Consider the following 19,052-nt stretch of genomic DNA (forward strand, 5'->3'; position numbering starts at 1 on the left):
TGAGCAGTATGTAGTATCCCTCTTTATCCCTTTTGATTAACTTTGGCTTGAAATCTATTTTATTTGATATGAGTATGGATACTCCTGCTTGTTTCCGAAGTCCATATGAGTGATATGATTTTTCCCAACCTTTCACCTTCAGCCTATGTATGTCTTTTCCTATCAAATGCGTCTCCTGTAGGCAGCATATTGTTGGGTCTTGTTTTGTGACCCATTCTACTAGCCTGTGTCTCTTGATTGGTGAGTTTAAGCCATTAACATTTAGGGTTATTATTGAGATATGGGTTGTTCTTCCCGCCATATTTGTTTATTTATGTTACTAAACATGGTTTGTTTTACTCTTTGATTATTTTCCCCCCTTTAGTGTCCTACCTCCCACTGTTGGTTTTCATTGTTATTTTCCATTTCCTCTTCCTGTAATGTTTTGCCAAGGATGTTTTGAAGAGATGGTTTTCTAGCTGCAAATTCTTTTAACTTTTGTTTATCGTGGAAGGTTTTAATTTCATCTTCCATCCTGAAGCTTAATTTCGCTGGAAACACAATTCTTGGTTGGAACCCATTTTCTTTCAGTGTTTGAAATATGTTATTCCAGGATCTTCTAGCTTTCAGAGTCTGTGTTGAAAGATCAGCTGTTATCCTGATTGGCTTACCCCTAAATGTAATCTGCTTCCTTTCTCTTGTAGCTTTTAAAATTCTCTCCTTATTCTGTATGTTGGGCATCTTCATTATAATGTGTCTAGGTGTGGGTCTCTTATGATTTTGCACATTCGGCGTCCTGTAGGCTTCTAGGATTTGGGGTTCTGTCTCATTCTTCAAGTCTGGGAAGTTTTCTCGTATTATTTCATTGAATAGATTGCTCAATCCTTTGGTTTGAAACTCTGTCCCTTCCTGTATCCCAATGACTCTTAAATTTGGTCTCTTGATGTTATCCCATATTTCTTGGATGTTCTGCTCATGGTTTCTTAACAGTCTTGCTGAGCTGTCTATGTTCTTTTCAAGTTGAAATACTTTATCTTCATTGTCTGATGTTCTGTCTTCTAAGTGTTCTACTCTGCTGGTAGTATTCTCAATTGAGTTTTTAAGTTGGCTTATTGCTTCCTGCATTTCTAGGATTTCTGTTTGTTTGTTTTTTATAACCTCTATTTCCCTGTGTAGTTGATCTTTTGCTTCTTGGATTTGTTTATGTAATTCATTGTTGAAGTGATCTTTCATTGTCTGATTTTGCTGTCTGATGTCTTCCTTGAGACTCCAGATCATCTGAAGCATGTATATCCTGAATTCTTTATCTGACATTCCATCTGCTGCAGCTATTACCTCTTCTAACGTTGAGTTGACCTGCATTGCTTGTGGTCCTTTCTTTCCTTGTCTCTTCATACTGTTCGCGTTCCTTTCTACTTAGTGAAACTGTTGTGCTATTGAATTTTCCCCCTATATATTTATATTGGTCTTGTATAGTTGCAAAGTCTCCCTCGCAGGCGCGGGCGGCGGCTCTGTCCCTCTGCGGGCCGCTAGGCTTGTTCTGTGGGTGGTCACAGTTCTGTCTACTTTGCAGGTGCAGGCAGCGGCACTGCCCCTCTGCAGGCCTCTGGGGCTGTACTGCCAGTGGGTCGCAGGTCCACCTACCTTGCAGGTGCGGGGGGGGGGGGGCGGCTCTACCCTTCCTCAGGCCACTGGGCCTGTTCTGTCTCTCGGTTGCAGGTCTGGCCTGTTCTGATGGTGGTCACAGTTCCACCTACCTGGCAGGCGCGGGGGGTGGGGGGCGGCTCTGCCCCCCAGCAGGCCCCTGGGCCTGCTCTGTGCGTGGTCACAGTTCCCTCTACTTTGCCGGCGCAGGGGGAGGGGGCGGCTCTGCCTCTCAGCAGGTCGCTGCTCCTCTTCTGCAGGTGGGTCGCAGGCCCGCCCACCTTGCAGGAGTGATTGGAAGCTCTGTCCCACCGCGGGCCACTGGGCCTTTTCTGTCGGTGGTCACCTGGCAGGGGCGGGGGATGGGGGGTGGCTCTGCCCCTCAGCAGGCCGCTGGGCCTGCTCTGTGCGTGGTCACAGTTCCCTCTACTTTGCCGGCGCAGGGGGAGGGGGCGACTCTGCCTCTCAGCAGGTCGCTGCTCCTCCTCTGCCGGTGGGTCGCAGGCCCACCTACCTTGCAGGAGTGATTGGAAGCTCTGTCCCGCCGAGGGCCGCTGGGCCTTTTCTGTCCGTGGTCACAGTTCCCCTACCTGGCAGGCGCGGGGGGTGGGGGGCGGCTCTGCCACTCAGCAGGCCGCTGGGCCTGCTCTGTGCGTGGTCACAGTTCCCTCTACTTTGCCGGCGCAGGGGGAGGGGGCGGCTCTGCCTCTCAGCAGGTTGCTGCTCCTCTTTAGCAGGTGGATCGCAGGCCCGCCTACCTTGCAGGAGTGATTGGAAGCTCTGTCCCGCCGCGGGCCACTGGGCCTTTTCTGTCCGTGGTCACAGTTCCCCTACCTGGCAGGCGCGGGGGGTGGGGGGCGGCTCTGCCCCTCAGCAGGCCGCTGGGCCTGCTCTGTGCGTGGTCACAGTTCCCTCTACTTTGCCGGCGCAGGGGGAGGGGGCGGCTCTGCCTCTCAGCAGGTCGCTGCTCCTCTTCTGCAGGTGGGTCGCAGGCCCGCCCACCTTGCAGGAGTGATAGGAAGCTCTGCCCCACCGCGGGCCACTGGGCCTTTTCTGTCGGTGGTCACCTGGCAGGGGCGGGGGGTGGGGGGTGGCTCTGCCCCTCAGCAGGCTGCTGGGCCTGCTCTGTGCGTGGTCACAGTTCCCTCTACCTTGCCGGCGCAGGGGGAGGGGGCGACTCTGCCTCTCAGCAGGTCGCTGCTCCTCCTCTGCCGGTGGGTCGCAGGCCCGCCTACCTTGCAGGAGTTATTGGAAGCTCTGCCCCGCCGAGGGCCGCTGGGCCTTTTCTGTCCGTGGTCACAGTTCACCTACCTGGCAGGCGCGGGGGGTGGGGGGCGGCTCTGCCACTCAGCAGGCCGCTGGGCCTGCTCTGTGCATGGTCACAGTTCCCTCTACTTTGCCGGCGCAGGGGGAGGGGGCGGCTCTGCCTCTCAGCAGGTCGCTGCTCCTCTTCTGCAGGTGGGTTGCAGGCCCGCTCACCTTGCAGGAGTGATTGGAAGCTCTGTCCCACCGCGGGCCACTGGGCCTTTTCTGTCGGTGGTCACCTGGCAGGCGCGGGGGGTGGGGGGCGGCTCTGCCCCTCAGCAGGCCGCTGGGCCTTTTCTGTCCGTGGTCACATTTCCCTCTACCTTGCCGGTGCAGGGGGAGGGGGCGGCTCTGCCTCTCAGCAGGTCGCTGCTCCTCTTCTGCAGGTGGGTCGCAGGCCCGCCCACCTTGCAGGAGTGATTGGAAGCTCTGTCCCACAGCGGGCCACTGGGCCTTTTCTGTCGGTGGTCACCTGGCAGGGGCGGGGGGTGGGGGGTGGCTCTGCCCCTCAGCAGGCCGCTGGGCCTGCTCTGTGCGTGGTCACAGTTCCCTCTACCTTGCCGGTGCAGGGGGAGGGGGCGCCTCTGCCTCTCAGCAGGTCGCTGCTCCTCTTCTGCAGGTGGGTCGCAGGCCCGCCTACCTTGCAGGAGTGATTGGAAGCTCTGTCCCGCCGAGGGCCGCTGGGCCTTTTCTGTCCGTGGTCACAGTTCCCCTACCTGGCAGGCGCGGGGGGTGGGGGGCGGCTCTGCCACTCAGCAGGCCGCTGGGCTTGCTCTGTGAGTGGTCACAGTTCCCTCTACTTTGCTGGCGCAGGGGGAGGGGGCGGCTCTGAGTATAAGTGTTCTTGACCTTCCCTGATTTACATTACAAAGACAACATAGCCTTTTCTGTAAAACACTTTTCAGTCTTCCATTCTCCTCTGTTACTTTCTTATTAAAAAGCAAAAGACAGGATTATTCCCTGAAGATCTCCTGACAATTATACTGTTCAATGCCTTAGCTCTAAAGATTTTGTCCAGCTCCTCAATAACTACCTTTAGAGCTTTGCTTCTTTGTCCTCTTGTACAGAACATCACTTCAATTTTTATGTTACACTATTTATTTTTCATTCAATCTGCTTATATAAAATTCATTTACTTTTCATCTATAAGTTAGAATTTTAATAATGAATATATTGTGTAATCACCATAGACTTCTTAGGTAAAACACATAAAATAATAAGGAATTGGAAAAATAACTATTTCTTAGATTAATAATATAAATACAAAGTAGAGGATTTAAAAACAACTTTTAAAAAGCTTTAGCAATGAGGTTCAGTGGAAAATGTTTATATCTGTATTATTATATCTCTGCTGATATCATTAATTTTTGGTTCTTGTTGGTGAAATTACATAAGGAAACCCAAATCTAAGATTATTATTTGTTGAATGAATAGAAACTTACACCTCCATTGTCTCGTCTGATTCTGAAAGGAAGACACAAATATTTGTTTTCCTGTTTTAAAGATAAATCATCTGAGGCTCAGGGGTTGAAGGACTGGTTAGGCTAATGGACAAGGCTTTGTATTTGGAAAGTGTCTGACTTCTATTTGATTCTCTTCTCTGCTAATTAAAAATGTTCTGTACATTTGTGATTTTTCAAAAACATTTTTGATCCATGTTTAGTTGAATCCATAGATATGAAATCCCAAGATACAGATAGTCACCTGTATTTGCTTTTCTAGATGTAGAGTTTGAAGAAACAGTACATACATGAGGGGAAGAAAACTGATACTTACTTGGGTTTTTACACTTCGGTCAGTGCCAGCTTCCAACAAGAGTTTAACACATTCTTTATTTCCATTTTTACAGGCCAGGTATAGAGGTGTCTGTCCTCCAGCAGCAGCATGATTAATGTGAGCATTATATGCAATTAATAATTCTACACACCTAAACACAAAGTAAGGATTAATTACATAAAAATTGAGTTTGCCCCCTAAAGCATCACCTACCAAGATACTAAATAGACACACACAATGATGCTAAAGCAATTCTGCATTTTCATACACATCTATTATTTCTATGTATTGGTTATTGTGGGTCTTATATTTTCCTCACAAATCTAGAAAATCTATTTTATTTGTTTTTATTTCCTTTTTTTTCTAGAGTGTCAGAAAATGGTGAACTAATACCTTTAGTCACAACTGAATTACTTGCACAAAAATTCAAAATAGTACATTTGATCAAGTCCTAAAATATGATTTGTGTCACTTCTCTTCAATCAACTTCTGAAAGTGGAATCCTTGGAACAGGTTTAGCTTGTTGGAATGAATGGTTTAAATATACTCTGTGTGTGTACATATACAAATACATAAATAACATATACGTATTTATATAATAAAAATACAATTTGTGGTGCAAAATAGTTTTAACCTTGCAAAAAGTTAGGCTGAGTCATTCTGAAAATTTTCACTTGAGAAAATATTTGCAAGTCGCATAGACAGTAGGGCACCATGTGCCTCCTCTATAAAAAGTAACAGGGAGGCTGAGAAAAGGGCTTCCTTAGACAGAAATGACAGCAGAGAAGTTATCCTGCCTCCAAGCAGATACTCACTGTCCTGAGAATCAAGAAGGAAACCAAGAAGTAAAGTCAAGACTTGGTGACACTTCTAAATCATAATCCAATGAAAGAGTAATTCACTTCATATTTTGTTAACACAGATGCATGGTTTGTTGTTTTGGTTTTCCTTTGCATCATCTGGTTTGTTTATATATATTTTCAAAACAAGTCACTGTTATTGATATATGTGTGTATCATACACATTTATTAACTGATTCCTGGATTTCTATAGTGTTCTTCCCCTTCACAAAGGGAACCTCCCGTACTGTGACTATTATGCCCTGCAAGCAAGTGGCCCCACAGATTGCCTGGTGACAAGGGAGAAGCATAGCTCAGGAAACATTCCTTTTGCAGGATGGGGGTACATTCAAACAGTTACAACAAAATCAATGTTTATGATTGTTAATAATAAACTCAGGGTGATGAGACATGTTAGATATGCAGAAAAAATACAACACCATACCTCAAACTGATACATTTTGAATATTATGATATTTAAATTTATGCTTAATAATATTTATGTGAACCCTAAAACTCGTATTTTAAGAATTCTATAACTTGTTAAAGAACATTTCTATCAGGAAACTTGGATTAAAATAGTAAAAGTAACTTGCATTTTCTACAATCTGCCATTTCAGCTCAGGAAGAGAAAGCAACTTAGCTTATTCAATTATTAAAATATGACCTTTTAAGAAGTACCTATTCATATTTTGTACCTATCTGACTTAGTAAGCTCCTGAGGAAATCACTGCTCAAGATATGTGCATTTTTAATTAATAGGCTTTCAGTTTATACTTGAACTATTTTTGCTACATGAGATTTCTGCTTCAATTTTTTTTCCTTAACACGGCAAAACAAGATGAACACTTGGTATTTAATACCAAATAAATTGTCAGTAGTAACAATTATTACAAATAATATAATTCTATGTTTTTTCTTCTTTTTTTAATGCCATCATAAGTACAAAAATTGTGTTTTGTCTGGTTGTTTTTTCTAGACTGTCAGGAAATGGTGAACTAATACCTTCTCCATAGCCCCTTATCTCACTGCAGGTTAATGTGCCATGGATGCTCTTCAACACACAACCTGGACACAGCATAATTTTCTTTGTCACTTCCCTCATTTGCAACTACTTAACTATTATCAAGAAGAAAAAATTTAGGATCCAACTTTGTATTCAAATATGTTTAGTGAATCTATTTGCCAATGGATTTCAAGCACTAGTTTACACATTTAGCTGGACCTAAAATAGGTGAGCAAAATACAAAGAGAAGTGATTTTCATAGAAAAGAAAAAAAAAAAAAAGAATGAAGAGCATCACTTACTCAAAATGTCCCTGAGCAGCTGCAGCACACAAGGGTGTGAAGCCATTTTTGTCAGCAGCATCGACTTGGGCTTCTGCATTCAGCAGCAATCTCACACAGTCTATGGATTTTAATAGGAAGTCATTTAAATTCCCCATTTAGAGTCATGATGAGACAGATTCAATGCAAGCTGCAAACAGATTCTAAACTCAAAAGACCTCTCTCACACAGTTCATCTGACAATTCTATCCTGACAGATATGAGACTCCACAGACCTCCTTTCCCAAAAATGATGATGCCCCAAAACTCACCAATGAAGACATGATCTTTCATTGCTTTATGAAGAGCTGCTGATGAGTAAAAGGAATATCATGTGCCAGAAAAAGCTTTACCAGATTTTTCCACCATCCTATCCCAGAAATAATGTTTTTGAAGAGAGAACCAAATGTATTTACCAAATTGAAATATCATACTTTGCATTTAAATAGCCAAAAATTTTTACTTTATGATGTTCATTTAATCAAAATGTTTCTGTATGGTAGCCATCCTACAACTTACCTACATGAATGAGGATAAAAGTCCAAGAGAACTTCATCTAACTTAGAAATGAGTATCTCCTAGAAGACCTGTATGTTCCTTATGTTATGATATAGATTTAATTTCTTTAGATTAAAGACAATTCCTACAGTGCTTTTGAAGCAAAGAATAATTTCAAAATACTTTGAAACTACTGAACTATTAGCTCACCAGAATCTTCCATTTATCTGAATTAATCGACAATCATATGGCTCACATATGCAACGCTTTTAACTTTTGCACTTGCAGTCAAATTATTTCTTTTTCAGCACTACCATATGTTTTAGTATATTTAACTACAGGATTTGCATTTTAAAGAACATGAATAATTCCCAGTCTTTATGGATATGTGATTTGTAATTATATAACTTCTCAGTTCTCTGAAAAAAAGTCCAAATAACTATAAACTACTGTTACTACTAAACAATTTCAGACCCATCACTCTTCTTAACTACTAGAATTTTCCATCACTGTGACATTCCCTAAAGCCCTGATGCTCTGACTTTCTTTCACATCAGGTATTTCTAACAGACAAATTAGGGCCATTTATTTCTGACCAAAGTGACTGCAGATGGATGACTTTATTCTAAAATGTGCTTTTAAATGAATAGACCTCAAGTTTCTACATGTGCATTTCAGTGTATATAAAACAAAGATTACTTTTAATTAGCTGCTGCAGTTAAAACTTTACATTAAGGAACTTACAATTTCTATTCTTTAATGTTTATAAAACATTAAAGATCATGTAAAAAAAAATCTATTACTACCTGTAAGAGAACATTGAAGCCAAAATGAGCATTTGTCTCATAACAGTGGTTCCCAGTGATATTGGCATTCCATCCTTTTGCAAGCGTGAGTTGTGGTATGAAAATCTCTCATCATTTTTACCTGCATGTCCATTCTTAGCAGCAGAATACAAGGCAGAATGGCCATCTTCACAGGAGTAATTAATGTCCAGTCCTTCTTCATTAAGCAGCATTGATAATAAAGTGACATTTCCCTGGGCAGCAGCTTGCTGAAGAAGGGTGGGCCTGCCAGCCAGGGGGGCAGGACCACCACTCATTAGCAAAGGGGTTAGGGAGGGTGACCAGCCTGCAGGTTAAAGTGACCGTCGTTAGAGAGTAGGAGCAAGGACAGGATACAGATACTATCATTCCTTTCTGAATCACACACACAAACATAGAAACGTGTATTCCTAGAGGATTATGTGGTTCCTAACATTATCAATCTGTTAATATTTTCTTAGCATGAATCTAATCTGTACTGTTATTTCAGCTCTTATATCTGCTGCTAATTAAATTAACATATGTGGTGATGAATTATTTTTAGTCATCAGTCTTACACAGTTAAGTGTTAAAGTCATGACTGGTTTTAGAAAACTAAGATGGCTGTTACATTTTAAAAGTTTAAATTCCTCTTTTGCATTGCAGAAGAATTTTAATTTTAAAATGATGTAAAGAATTCCTCAATTTCAACATCAGTCTGAAAAACTAAAATGGATACTTTTAGGCTTAAGGTAGAAATGATGGCAAGAAACAGATTTTCCTTTTTTAACCATGTTTCCAATTTATACTTACTCTTATAAATTTTATTCAAACCAATAATATGGGCCTAACACTGTCAAAGAGTCTGTTTTTAGTCCTTGAATACACTTAGTTGGGAATTAAAGTAACAGATGCTAACTGTTATTCACTATTAAGAGCTAACAGAAATATATAGGTATGAGTAGATCTATAATACACCAGCACAAATATTCAATAACAGTTCTGAAGACTGTATCATCTGGCCATCTTTACAACAGGTTTAACAAACTTTTAACCAGCCAACAAAACAGGATACTCTATCATATAGTTTAAACAAAAGTCATGAGTTATCATGGTTAGATATTTCTAATCAGTATTTAGCAGCTTTAGAAGAGAATCTGTTAAGTGTATGAAGTCGGCTACACATAGTATGGAAAAGTTTCTGAATTCTTCCTTGATCAAAAGGCTGTAAAAACAGTAAAAATGTTTATTTAATGCGGTATCTATATATTTGTGTCTTTTAGGCTTAAATACAATGAATTTTCAAAATAAGTCATTCTGGTTTTCTCTTTGTAGAACCCCAGTACCTCTCTAAGTAATGTTGTGGACATGGGCACATATACATTGCTCGAGGTGGATTTTCCACATATGCAGGATTATATTCCACTTAGAAACACACATAGATGAATATTTTCTACCCTTGTGCATTAATATTAGGATAACATTCTAGGTATATGCTTTACATTAATTTGTGTGTAATACTCAATTATTATGATTAAAACCTAAATTATGGGCCTTTGATTATTTTAATAAATATTAAGAAAATACATATCAAAGAAATTTCTCAGTTTTTTAAAAAAAGCCTTATAAAATAAAACAAAGACATTCGTACCAATATTATACTGCTTATTAAAAGCTGGATATTATATCTTTATAATCAATTATTTGGGCCCATAAAAACTTTATTATTTTACCCTATTATGACTGTAGTGTCAGACAAAATTAAAATGCTCATACAATTAAGTATTTATATAAACTTAATGCTATTTTCCTATTGACATTCATTAGGTCTTCTTACAAAAGTAGTATGTTTACTTCATACTTACAAGAAGGCTCTTCTCTGGTACATTTTACCTTTTGTATTTTCTTTAAAACAAACAAACAAAAAAAAAACAGGCCCACAAAAATTAAATCAGTACTTATTAGAAATGGATGAAAAACAGAGAAATTATAAACACCAAGGAATGAAACCTTGTAAAGCAAATACAGGCAACAGCAAGGCATCGCACCACTGTCTTCTGCAGAAAAGAGGGAACATGGCTCACACTTTCAGCATCAATCTGCTTCCCCAACACACACACTCTCACGCACTCTCACAATGACTCACAGATTCACATACATTCATATGCACACATATTCTCACTCTAGATCTCACGCATGGGGTCATGGTTATTGCTATCCTTTTATGAACACCAACATGCGTATATTGAACAGTTTGCTATTATTTTTGCTTTCATTTTTCTTTTTTCTTTTTTCACCACAATTCTAGGCTTTGGGAGGAGACAATATATTTTTCAACTCTCTTATATATACATAGAAATAATCAATTATGGACATACTTTGCTGGGAAATCCTATTTTAATGTTAACTGAAAGAAAAAATATGTTATTGAGAAATTTTCTCATTCTTTAGACCACTCAAGAGTCTTCAAGTTATTATTCTATCCTATGAAACTATGGAAGACAAATCAGTATCCTGGTTTTCTTAGAGAGCTGCAAGATATTTTAAAAATCTGTACAAAAAATGCCTTATAAATACCATGTATTCTTAAACTTTAAGTGTTAGATGCTCACTATCCTCTCCAATTTTCTCTAGCACAGACTTATTTTTATAAATCCTGCTATAAATATGGGAAAAATAAATTAAAACCACCACAAGACTATATTGCCTAAAATTCCAAACAAGATTAACTGGTTTAGTAGTGACAGACCTATATTCACACAGCTACTCTAATGATGTTAGAAAGAGGCATTCAGCTTTACAGTGTCCCAAATGTTAGTGAGGGTAAGCACTGGGCACAACACATCATGGAGGGAACAGAGAACATGCAATGGCAGAGGAAAGAGATGTTGAGAACAGCTTCCGGCATCAGCTTCAGAGGGTGGAGAAGGTTAATGTCACAGCCTAGACATTTCTTGTATTCTGGTTTAGCCTTCAAGCCAATCGTACATGAGAATACTTTTTAAAATACACGTTTAACTAAAGAAAAAAAAAATCTAAACCAAATTCAACAAAATGTGCCAAATAAACAGTAATAACAAAAAGAAAACAGAAAAGAAAATTCCAAGGGTATGGGAACTCAGCTGCCCAGAGTGTCTTCCAGTTTAGGCTTCTGTTCATCTAACTCAAATGTGTTCATTTGACAAGTTCAGAAGGAACAAGACATTCTAATTCATTTAGAATTTAAAATGCTATTTTAAAATTTAACATTTGGCCATAAAAGTTGCCAACAGAATTTGGGTATTTTACAATGCAATCCATTAAAATGGTAATTTGTGTCATTCCAGTCAGTCCTCCTCTGCGCTTTAACTTAGTTTTAACTGTCACAGGCAGAAGCTGACAGGACACCCAGGATTTGAGAGTTTGAAAGATCATAGGATCTAGCATTTCTCCAAGGAGGGAGAGGCAGTGAACTGTTGTTTTAAAATTCATCAGGCAAGCTTAAGACATCCTTTGGTACTATAATTTTTTGACTTAGTGGCTTTCAATTTTAGATGACAAAGCTAATATTTCAGAGAGAATTTGCTCTGCCCAGTGATACCCAGAAAGGGGTAGAAATGGACTAATTCTGCCTTCTTATACTCAATTAAGTACATGTTTGATCATGGAAATGGGAACAGACACCTGCCAGGTATTTGGCAGTTGTGCTCTGTCTCTATTCCCTGCTCCTCACAAGTACAATGGCATTAGTGGATGTTTAGAAGGTTAATACCCTCCAACGGGCTTATGGCCTGGAGAGGCACAAGCTCGCCCAGGCACAGCCAGGTTAAGAAGCAGGATGCAGAGAGTTTGGGTGCTTCTAAGTTGCAATGGTTGTGGTGGCAAGAAATAGGGCAACTGGTCTAGGGGTGTAGCTCAGTGACAGAGAATTCGCCTTGCATGCATAAGGTCCTGGGTTTGATCCCCAGCACCACAGGGATGGTTGTGGGGGAATCTAAATGGAATGCAGAGTTGAAATCCTATATATCATTTGGAAAGTTCAGGCTGACCTACATCCACAGTGTACACAGTTAAACATCCCCATTATCTAAGTGCAATAACGTTGTTTTCAACCCCCAAACAGGAGGTGCTCAGTGTAGACTTGGCTGAAAGACTGAAGACCTCCAATGCCTTTCCTCTCCCCTAAGAAGCCACATCTGGTGACTGAATAGTGCAGAAACCTGTTATTCCACCAAAGGTAATCCTGCAAAGTTCTGAGAATACTTGGCCAAATTGCAAAGAAAACAGAAAACAAGGAACCTGTTTCACATATCCTCAATGGTATTTCATTGGAACCACTATTTATATTCTCTTTGGCTTTCTGAACACAAGCAAAGAACATTTTTCAGAGTGGTTCTGGTTACTCTATCCCAAATTCCACAAATATACAACAAATTAATAAGAGTTCTCCATCTTTGAAAACTTAAAATCCTTCTGACAAAATGCTCCTCAGTCATAAATGTTGGTTTTAAAGCTTCTCTGCTGGAAACAAAGGGCCTCAGTGTTAGGCCCAAGAGCATAGGCAACAATTGGCAGAGCCTCACAGTATCAAAGAATAGACAGGAGGATCACAAGTTCAAGGCCAACCTTAGCCACTTAGTGAGGCCCTAAACAACTTCTCAAGACTGTCTCAAAATGAAAAAACAAAGTAATGGGGATGCAACTCAGTGACAATGTCCTTGGGTTAAATTCCCAGTACCAGAGCAAAACAAAACAAAACACTGGCGAAATTTATGCATCTGGAATGTGTTCACAATCTGTGCAGTTGTGATAAAGATCTGCCACTGCTCCAAATGTTTCTGGAACTTGAATTTTACAACAACCTAAAGATCTTAGGTAGAAATTCTTCTGAATGGTAGAAAAATCCTTGTTCTGAGATTAGATTTAATTTGTGACAAGTAGCCAACATTATTCCAGTCCATGAGGAACAATATTATTTTGGATGAAAAATATGGAAGGTTGAATGCTTATAAAAGACATCACAAAACAATACTAACGTCTATTCTAAAACAAATTCCCTCAAATGCTGGAAATACCACCACCACCATTGCAGTAAGATCACCTCTGTTCACTGACCACTTGTGCTTTTCCAGGCTCAATGTCATGCTCTGTGACATTTCTGATTTTCCTAACAACCACTCTCCTCATGAGTAGTATAAGTTTCACATTAAGGAAGAGAAAATGTGCTCAGTGTGGAAAAAAAATCACCCCAAATGCAGTTTAAATGACAGAGCCAACACAGATCTGAGTAACTTAAAATGCTGTTTCCAATTTTCAATTGTACTCCTTGAAATATGGATGTAGCCTGTCAAAGAATTTAATTTCAAGGAGACTATTTATAACTCGATAAATAAGTTCTGGTGTATTGATTGACCTCATTACCTGATAATCAACAAGTATAGTGTGCCTGTTTTTCAAATTTCCACTCTTAAATTTTAAATGAGATACTTTTCAAACTCTCCTTTAATTTTTAAAGGAAAAGTGGCAACTACTAAGATGACTGGTAGGAGACTTCTCTGAAATGTCAACAAAACTTGGACATGGTAAAATTGTTGTAGAACCACACACATTTGCCCAACAAAGAACTAATGCAGGCTGGAGCTTAAGGAAGTGGTAGAGCTCTTGCTTAGCATGTGAAAGACCCTGGTTCCATCCCCAGCACTGCAAAAACAAAATAAAACATAAACAAAACTAATCTGGTCATGCGGATACAAAGCAATGCTTCAGCTAGCAACCTACAACATAAGGGAAATAATCTAGTTCTTCTTTGTTCATCATTCCCAGAGTCAGTGACTTCACAAACCCCAGCTGTAATGGAAACCTTCTCTAACATGCCCACGTGCTGTTATCCATCTGTGCTCTAGTGTTGGAAGATGATAGCTTCAAACAGGGTAAATGGCTTCTGAAATAACCTAAACTTAGAACAGAAATTTTAAAAACATTCACACTCCATTTTTGAGGACAAGAAAAAAAAAAACTTAATACCAAACTGATATTAAAACTCAGAATGTACCAATTACAGAACAAACCTAATCAATTTGATAATCCGAGTAGTGTTAGTAACGACTTAAAAGGATTTTTTAATGTCATCCCAGAAGGGATAGAATTGAACACGAACTGTCTGATGATCCATTAATACTGAGATCCTGTGAGATAAATATTTAATAAGAAGGGATATGCTTTCCTCCCATGGAAATGTTTTAGTCTCTCTAAATTAATGGCCTTCTTGTGCTTCAAACCACTATTTTCAGGTTATTTTAAAAGAAGAAAGCACTGTGCATAACGAAACCGCAATTCATAGAGCAAGATGAATCACCATACCCTGGAGCCTTCAAAGAAAATTACAAAAAAGAAAGAAGAAAAATAAATAAATTTAAAAAAAAGTTTTAAGGCAATATGAAGGAAATGAAGGCAAGGGAGAAGACAGGCCATGTTCTTAAAAGAGGTTGGAATATTCAATCCCTTTACCTGATGCTGTTACCAGGAGGCTGTCTGAGGATGAAGCACTAACAGGGTTTATGGAAGAGCAAGAGGCAGTGGTGGTGGGAATGACAAGGGAGCTGTCGGAACATGCAGGTTGGTTCTGTCCGGGGGTTTCAGCAGGCCAGGCACCCACCTGAGACGTGGCCAGAGCTGAGACAGCACAGCCTGCGGGTGGCACAGTTAAATCTATGGATGGTTTTGGTGGCAGCTGAGGGGAGGATGACTTAGGGAGGTTCTCCTCATTTATTACCCTGTTCCCTTGGGGCAAACTGGAGGGAGATGAAGCCACAATTTTGTTATCAACTTTGGCTCCTGCATTCGAGGCCCTGCTGCTATCCATAATAACCTTGAGTTGGGGGTGTGGTGGAGAAGGAGTTTGGGAGAGCCCTGGCTTTTTTGGAGGGATAGGAGGAGGATTTCCTCTGTCAACTCGTGCTACACCAGGAGTCTTTAAACCTGTCCGACCGACAGCAGAGTAGGTGCCACCATCCCCCGTGGGGGACATTCCAGGTCTGGGGGGAGGACCCGCTTGAGGGCTTGTAAATCTTGACAGTGCTTGGGTCACGGTATTCCGAGCTAGTTGTTTGGCCACTAGGTTGTCACGACTTGTAGGAGAGACATCTTTTGATGGAGGACTTTGGGTAGTATTTCCATTTTGATCTGGGTCATTAGCATTACCCTGAAATCTAAATCTAGCTGCTTGGATTCTTGGGTTTAGACCTGGATGCAAAGATGCATTGGCACATGGTGAATGTAAACTGTGCATAGGTGGAGTCTGCGAGGAATTCTGAGGAGCTGTGCCTGGTGTCTGAGCAGTGAGAGGGGCAGCACTACTGGGAACTGAGGGTGCGCTACTTGTTAGATCAGGTGTTGAGCCAGTGCTCGGTCCATTCTCCTCAATTCTGCTTGCACTTGGAGGTGGAAGAGTGGGCAGAGAGGAGCCCATCAAGTCACCATGGGAAGCCTGCCTGTCAATACCTGGTCTGACCAATGTGGCACTGGTACACACATTCCCTTTTGCATTTGCAGAAGGTGTGGAGGGCTTCGCAGGTACAGTCAAAGGCAACTTCTTCACGTGGTCAGTGCTTTCTGTCACTAGGTTTGTCTGGCAAGCAACAGACCTTGTCACAGGTCCCTCTGTTCCCACAGATATGGAAACCAAACGCCTATCTTTTGTCTTTCGTGGGAGAGAGAGGCTTGGTTTGCTGTCACTTCCCCTTTTCAGTTGCTCAATCATCTTCTTCATCTTGTCTATCTCCTCTTTGAGGTCAGTGGTGTGTGCTTCTTCTCGGCTCAGCTTGGCACGCAGCTGTTCCCGTTCTGTATCAAACTCAGAGAGTTGTTTTTCCATCTGAGCTTCCATTTCTGTGCTTCTCCGTTTCTCAGTGGAGAGTTCCTCTTCTAATTCGTTCATTTTCTTCTTCTCCTCCTCCAGTTTAGCCATGACTTCTTCCAGCTTCTGTGCCTCCTCTATGACTTTGCCTGAGAGCTGCTTGCACTCCTTCAGGAGCATCAGGACCACGTGCTTGTTCTTACCCCGCTCCTCCTCAAGGCGGGCAGTCAGCTTCTTGTGCTCCTGCTCCAGGGCTTGCAGCTGAAGCTTTTCCATTTCGAGCTGGAAGATATTCACAGGGAAACTCAGATTAATAAATGGGATAGACTTTTTAATCACAGAAGAGCATCTTAGGAGATACTAATTGATTTTCTAACTATTCAATGGTTTGTGTTAGTAAAAATGCCAGTTTCAAAATGTGCTGTTGTAAAAAGACAACACTTTTAAAGATCCATTAAAATGAGAAAACAGCTGTAAATGACTATGAAAACCATCTAGGATTACAACAGAATTGTTTAAACCTGTTAAAGTGAACTATAGAAAAATAAGAATAATCAGATGCCTTGAATTGCAGAATTCAGACAGTTTTGTTTTTTAAAAACAGAGCTCTGTGAAGGAGCTGATGATATTAAAAAAAAAAAATTAAACAAGGTTCAATGCTTTAAAATGACTACCCAATCTTTGAGGCTGAACTGATTGTGAAAAAAGCTGAAAACAGAGAACTTCAGTTAAATTTTAAGCTTCTATATTTATTAATTATATTACTTAGCTAAGTAATTTAACATGAGATTCTTATGATAGGTTATTGCAGAAATCTTATAAAATCATATATTGAGTTTTTGAAAACAATAGAGAGCTAAAGAATCATTTGATCAGCACTACAATCAATGTGAGTAAACCTAAAGTCTGACCCTGTGTCTTACTTACTCCTGCTCTCTATTTAGCTACCTCTGAGGCCTCCCTAGTGATTCCTGAACAAGGTTCTGCCTCAGGGTCTTTGATCTTGTTGTCCTCTCTGCTAAGAATCCCACCATGCATCTGCCTGAGGCAGTCCCACACTAAGGGTGTGTACTATACACAGGAGCAGTAGGTGTGGGGCAGGACTCCAGCCCTTCCCTACTCATCAGGCTGCCCACACATGGGGCTCTATCTGCCTTTTCATGCACAAAACGGTGCTAACCATTCATCAAGCCACAGACCCTTAGGCTTTCTGCTTCCAGCAAAGAAACATCTTAGTTCTAATTGATAAAGTTAGGGAGCTTTTAAACACCTTTCCCTCTCCACATGAGGTTTTCTAGTACTAACAAAAGCAACTAATAGCACAAAAGCCTGGCTCCTTTCTTTCCTTCAGGCCTTTGCTCAACTTTCAATTTTACAGTGAGGCCTCTTCTCCTCCCTCTTGTGAAAAGAGCAGTCCCTGTCCCCCAATGTACCTCTCACCCCTATTCATTACCTACCTCATAGAATGTGACTTTGGGGGAACAGGGATTGTGACTTCTTTGGTGTGTACCCAAGACCTAGAACAGTGGCTGGCATTCAGCAGTGCTTAAATTGTTGAATAGATGAAAGAACATAGTTCCACAGAAATAACAAATGTCCAAATACTATCAGATGTTCTGGACATGTGGACAGTCTTACAGCTATGTTCTAACACAGTCTTATGGGGTTCTCACATCTATCAAGAGGTTACAAACCACAAAGGACACATCTCCAGCGAGATGTAGTAATAATATTGGCCCACATGCTTCAGCTGCCCGGCGAAAACACTTTCCACTGGTGGTCCACAAAAGGCTTTATGGTTCATAAACATTAAAGTAGATCTACCTGGTTAAAGAGAGGGAAGAAATTTTTTTCCTCTAGACATGCAGGGAGACCCCATTTTATTTTTTATTGTACTCTGCTGCACAGATAGATTTTTTGTTTGTTTAGCTGTTGTTGTTTTTTTTTTTAACAAATTGAAGGTGTGTGGCAATTCAGCACTGAACTAGGCTATTGGCACCATTCTTCCAAAAGTTCAGATTACTGTTAGCATTTATTTGCAGTGAAGTGTTTTTATATTTCATACATTTTTTTTTCAGATACAATGCTATCACACACTTCTGATAGTGTAAATGTGATTTCTATAGATATAGAAGTTGTACAACTGACTTTATTTCAATCCTCACTTTATTGCAGGGGTCTGGCAGAATCTGTAACGTGTTCTCTAAAGAGTCAGTATTTACTGAAGTCAGATTATAAACATCGATAACAGAGGAAGGGTGCTGAGGGCCACTGCTAAGTAAGAATGACGCATGGCATGACCCAGGTCATTTGCAGTGTCATTGCATGTAAGGTGACCTTGCTCAAGGACCAGGGCCATTTTCAAAGGAAATACAGTCATATCATAAAGTTGAAGATTAAGAATTATTATTAGAAATAAAATATGAATGTAAGAAAAATCCAAAAGGAAAAGAGAAGTGTATTTGAAACTAATCATATGACCATAAGTCTATACAGAGCTGAATAACTCTATAAATGTCACCTGGACATTGATTTTATGGATCAGAATACATGAAAACTATAGAAGATGCAGTCTTTTTAAGTGCACTTGCTGAGTTCTTAAAACTACCTGTAAATTTCAAAAGGTAAACATCTTACAGAATATGTTCTCTGGCCACAGCAGAATTACAAATAAAGAACAATCTATCAAGAAAACTGAAGATTGAAAAGTAAAACAACTTGTTTCTAAATAGTACAAGGTATAAGAGGAAATCACAAAGGAGACTGGAATATATTGCAAGCTACATGAAAATAAACATACAATATACCAAATTTGGGGGATGCAGTGAAAACAGCACCTACAGGCAGCTGGACATGCTTACATGAAAAGAGTTACCTCAAATCCATCAGCCAAGTTTCACTTTAAGAAGCTAGGAAAAGATGAGCAAATTAAATCCAAAATAATTAGAAAAAATAAAAAAAGAAATCAATGAAATAGAAGAGAGATGATATAAAAATAACAGTCAAAAGCTGTTTCTCATCAAAGAGTCTATAATGTTTTTAAACAGCT

General features: G+C 40.4%; 1 protein-coding gene across 3 annotated transcripts in view; it reads right to left on the bottom strand.

Annotated features, from left to right (window-relative positions):
• The window catches only part of Cttnbp2 (cortactin binding protein 2), a 145,820-nt gene that overhangs the window by 65,374 nt on the left and 61,394 nt on the right, over positions 1 to 19,052 (bottom strand). For 2 of the 3 annotated variants that reach the window (XM_058572125.1, XM_046422433.2), the window contains exons 4-7: positions 14,656 to 16,285; positions 8,294 to 8,497; positions 6,851 to 6,950; positions 4,705 to 4,855 (exon numbers count right to left, since the gene is read on the bottom strand). In XM_058572125.1, coding sequence (XP_058428108.1) covers positions 4,705 to 4,855; positions 6,851 to 6,950; positions 8,294 to 8,497; positions 14,656 to 16,285 — 2,085 coding nt within the window. Of the gene's footprint in view, positions 1 to 4,704; positions 4,856 to 6,850; positions 6,951 to 8,293; positions 8,498 to 14,655; positions 16,286 to 19,052 lie in introns of those variants that run through there. The other variant, XM_046422434.2, reaches the window with a different exon arrangement.

The sequence above is a fragment of the Marmota monax genome, unplaced genomic scaffold (assembly GCF_021218885.2).
Source record: "Marmota monax isolate L192 unplaced genomic scaffold, Marmota_monax_Labrador192_F-V1.1 WCK01_AAM20220418_F8-fsc00027, whole genome shotgun sequence".
NCBI lineage: Eukaryota > Metazoa > Chordata > Mammalia > Rodentia > Sciuridae > Marmota > Marmota monax.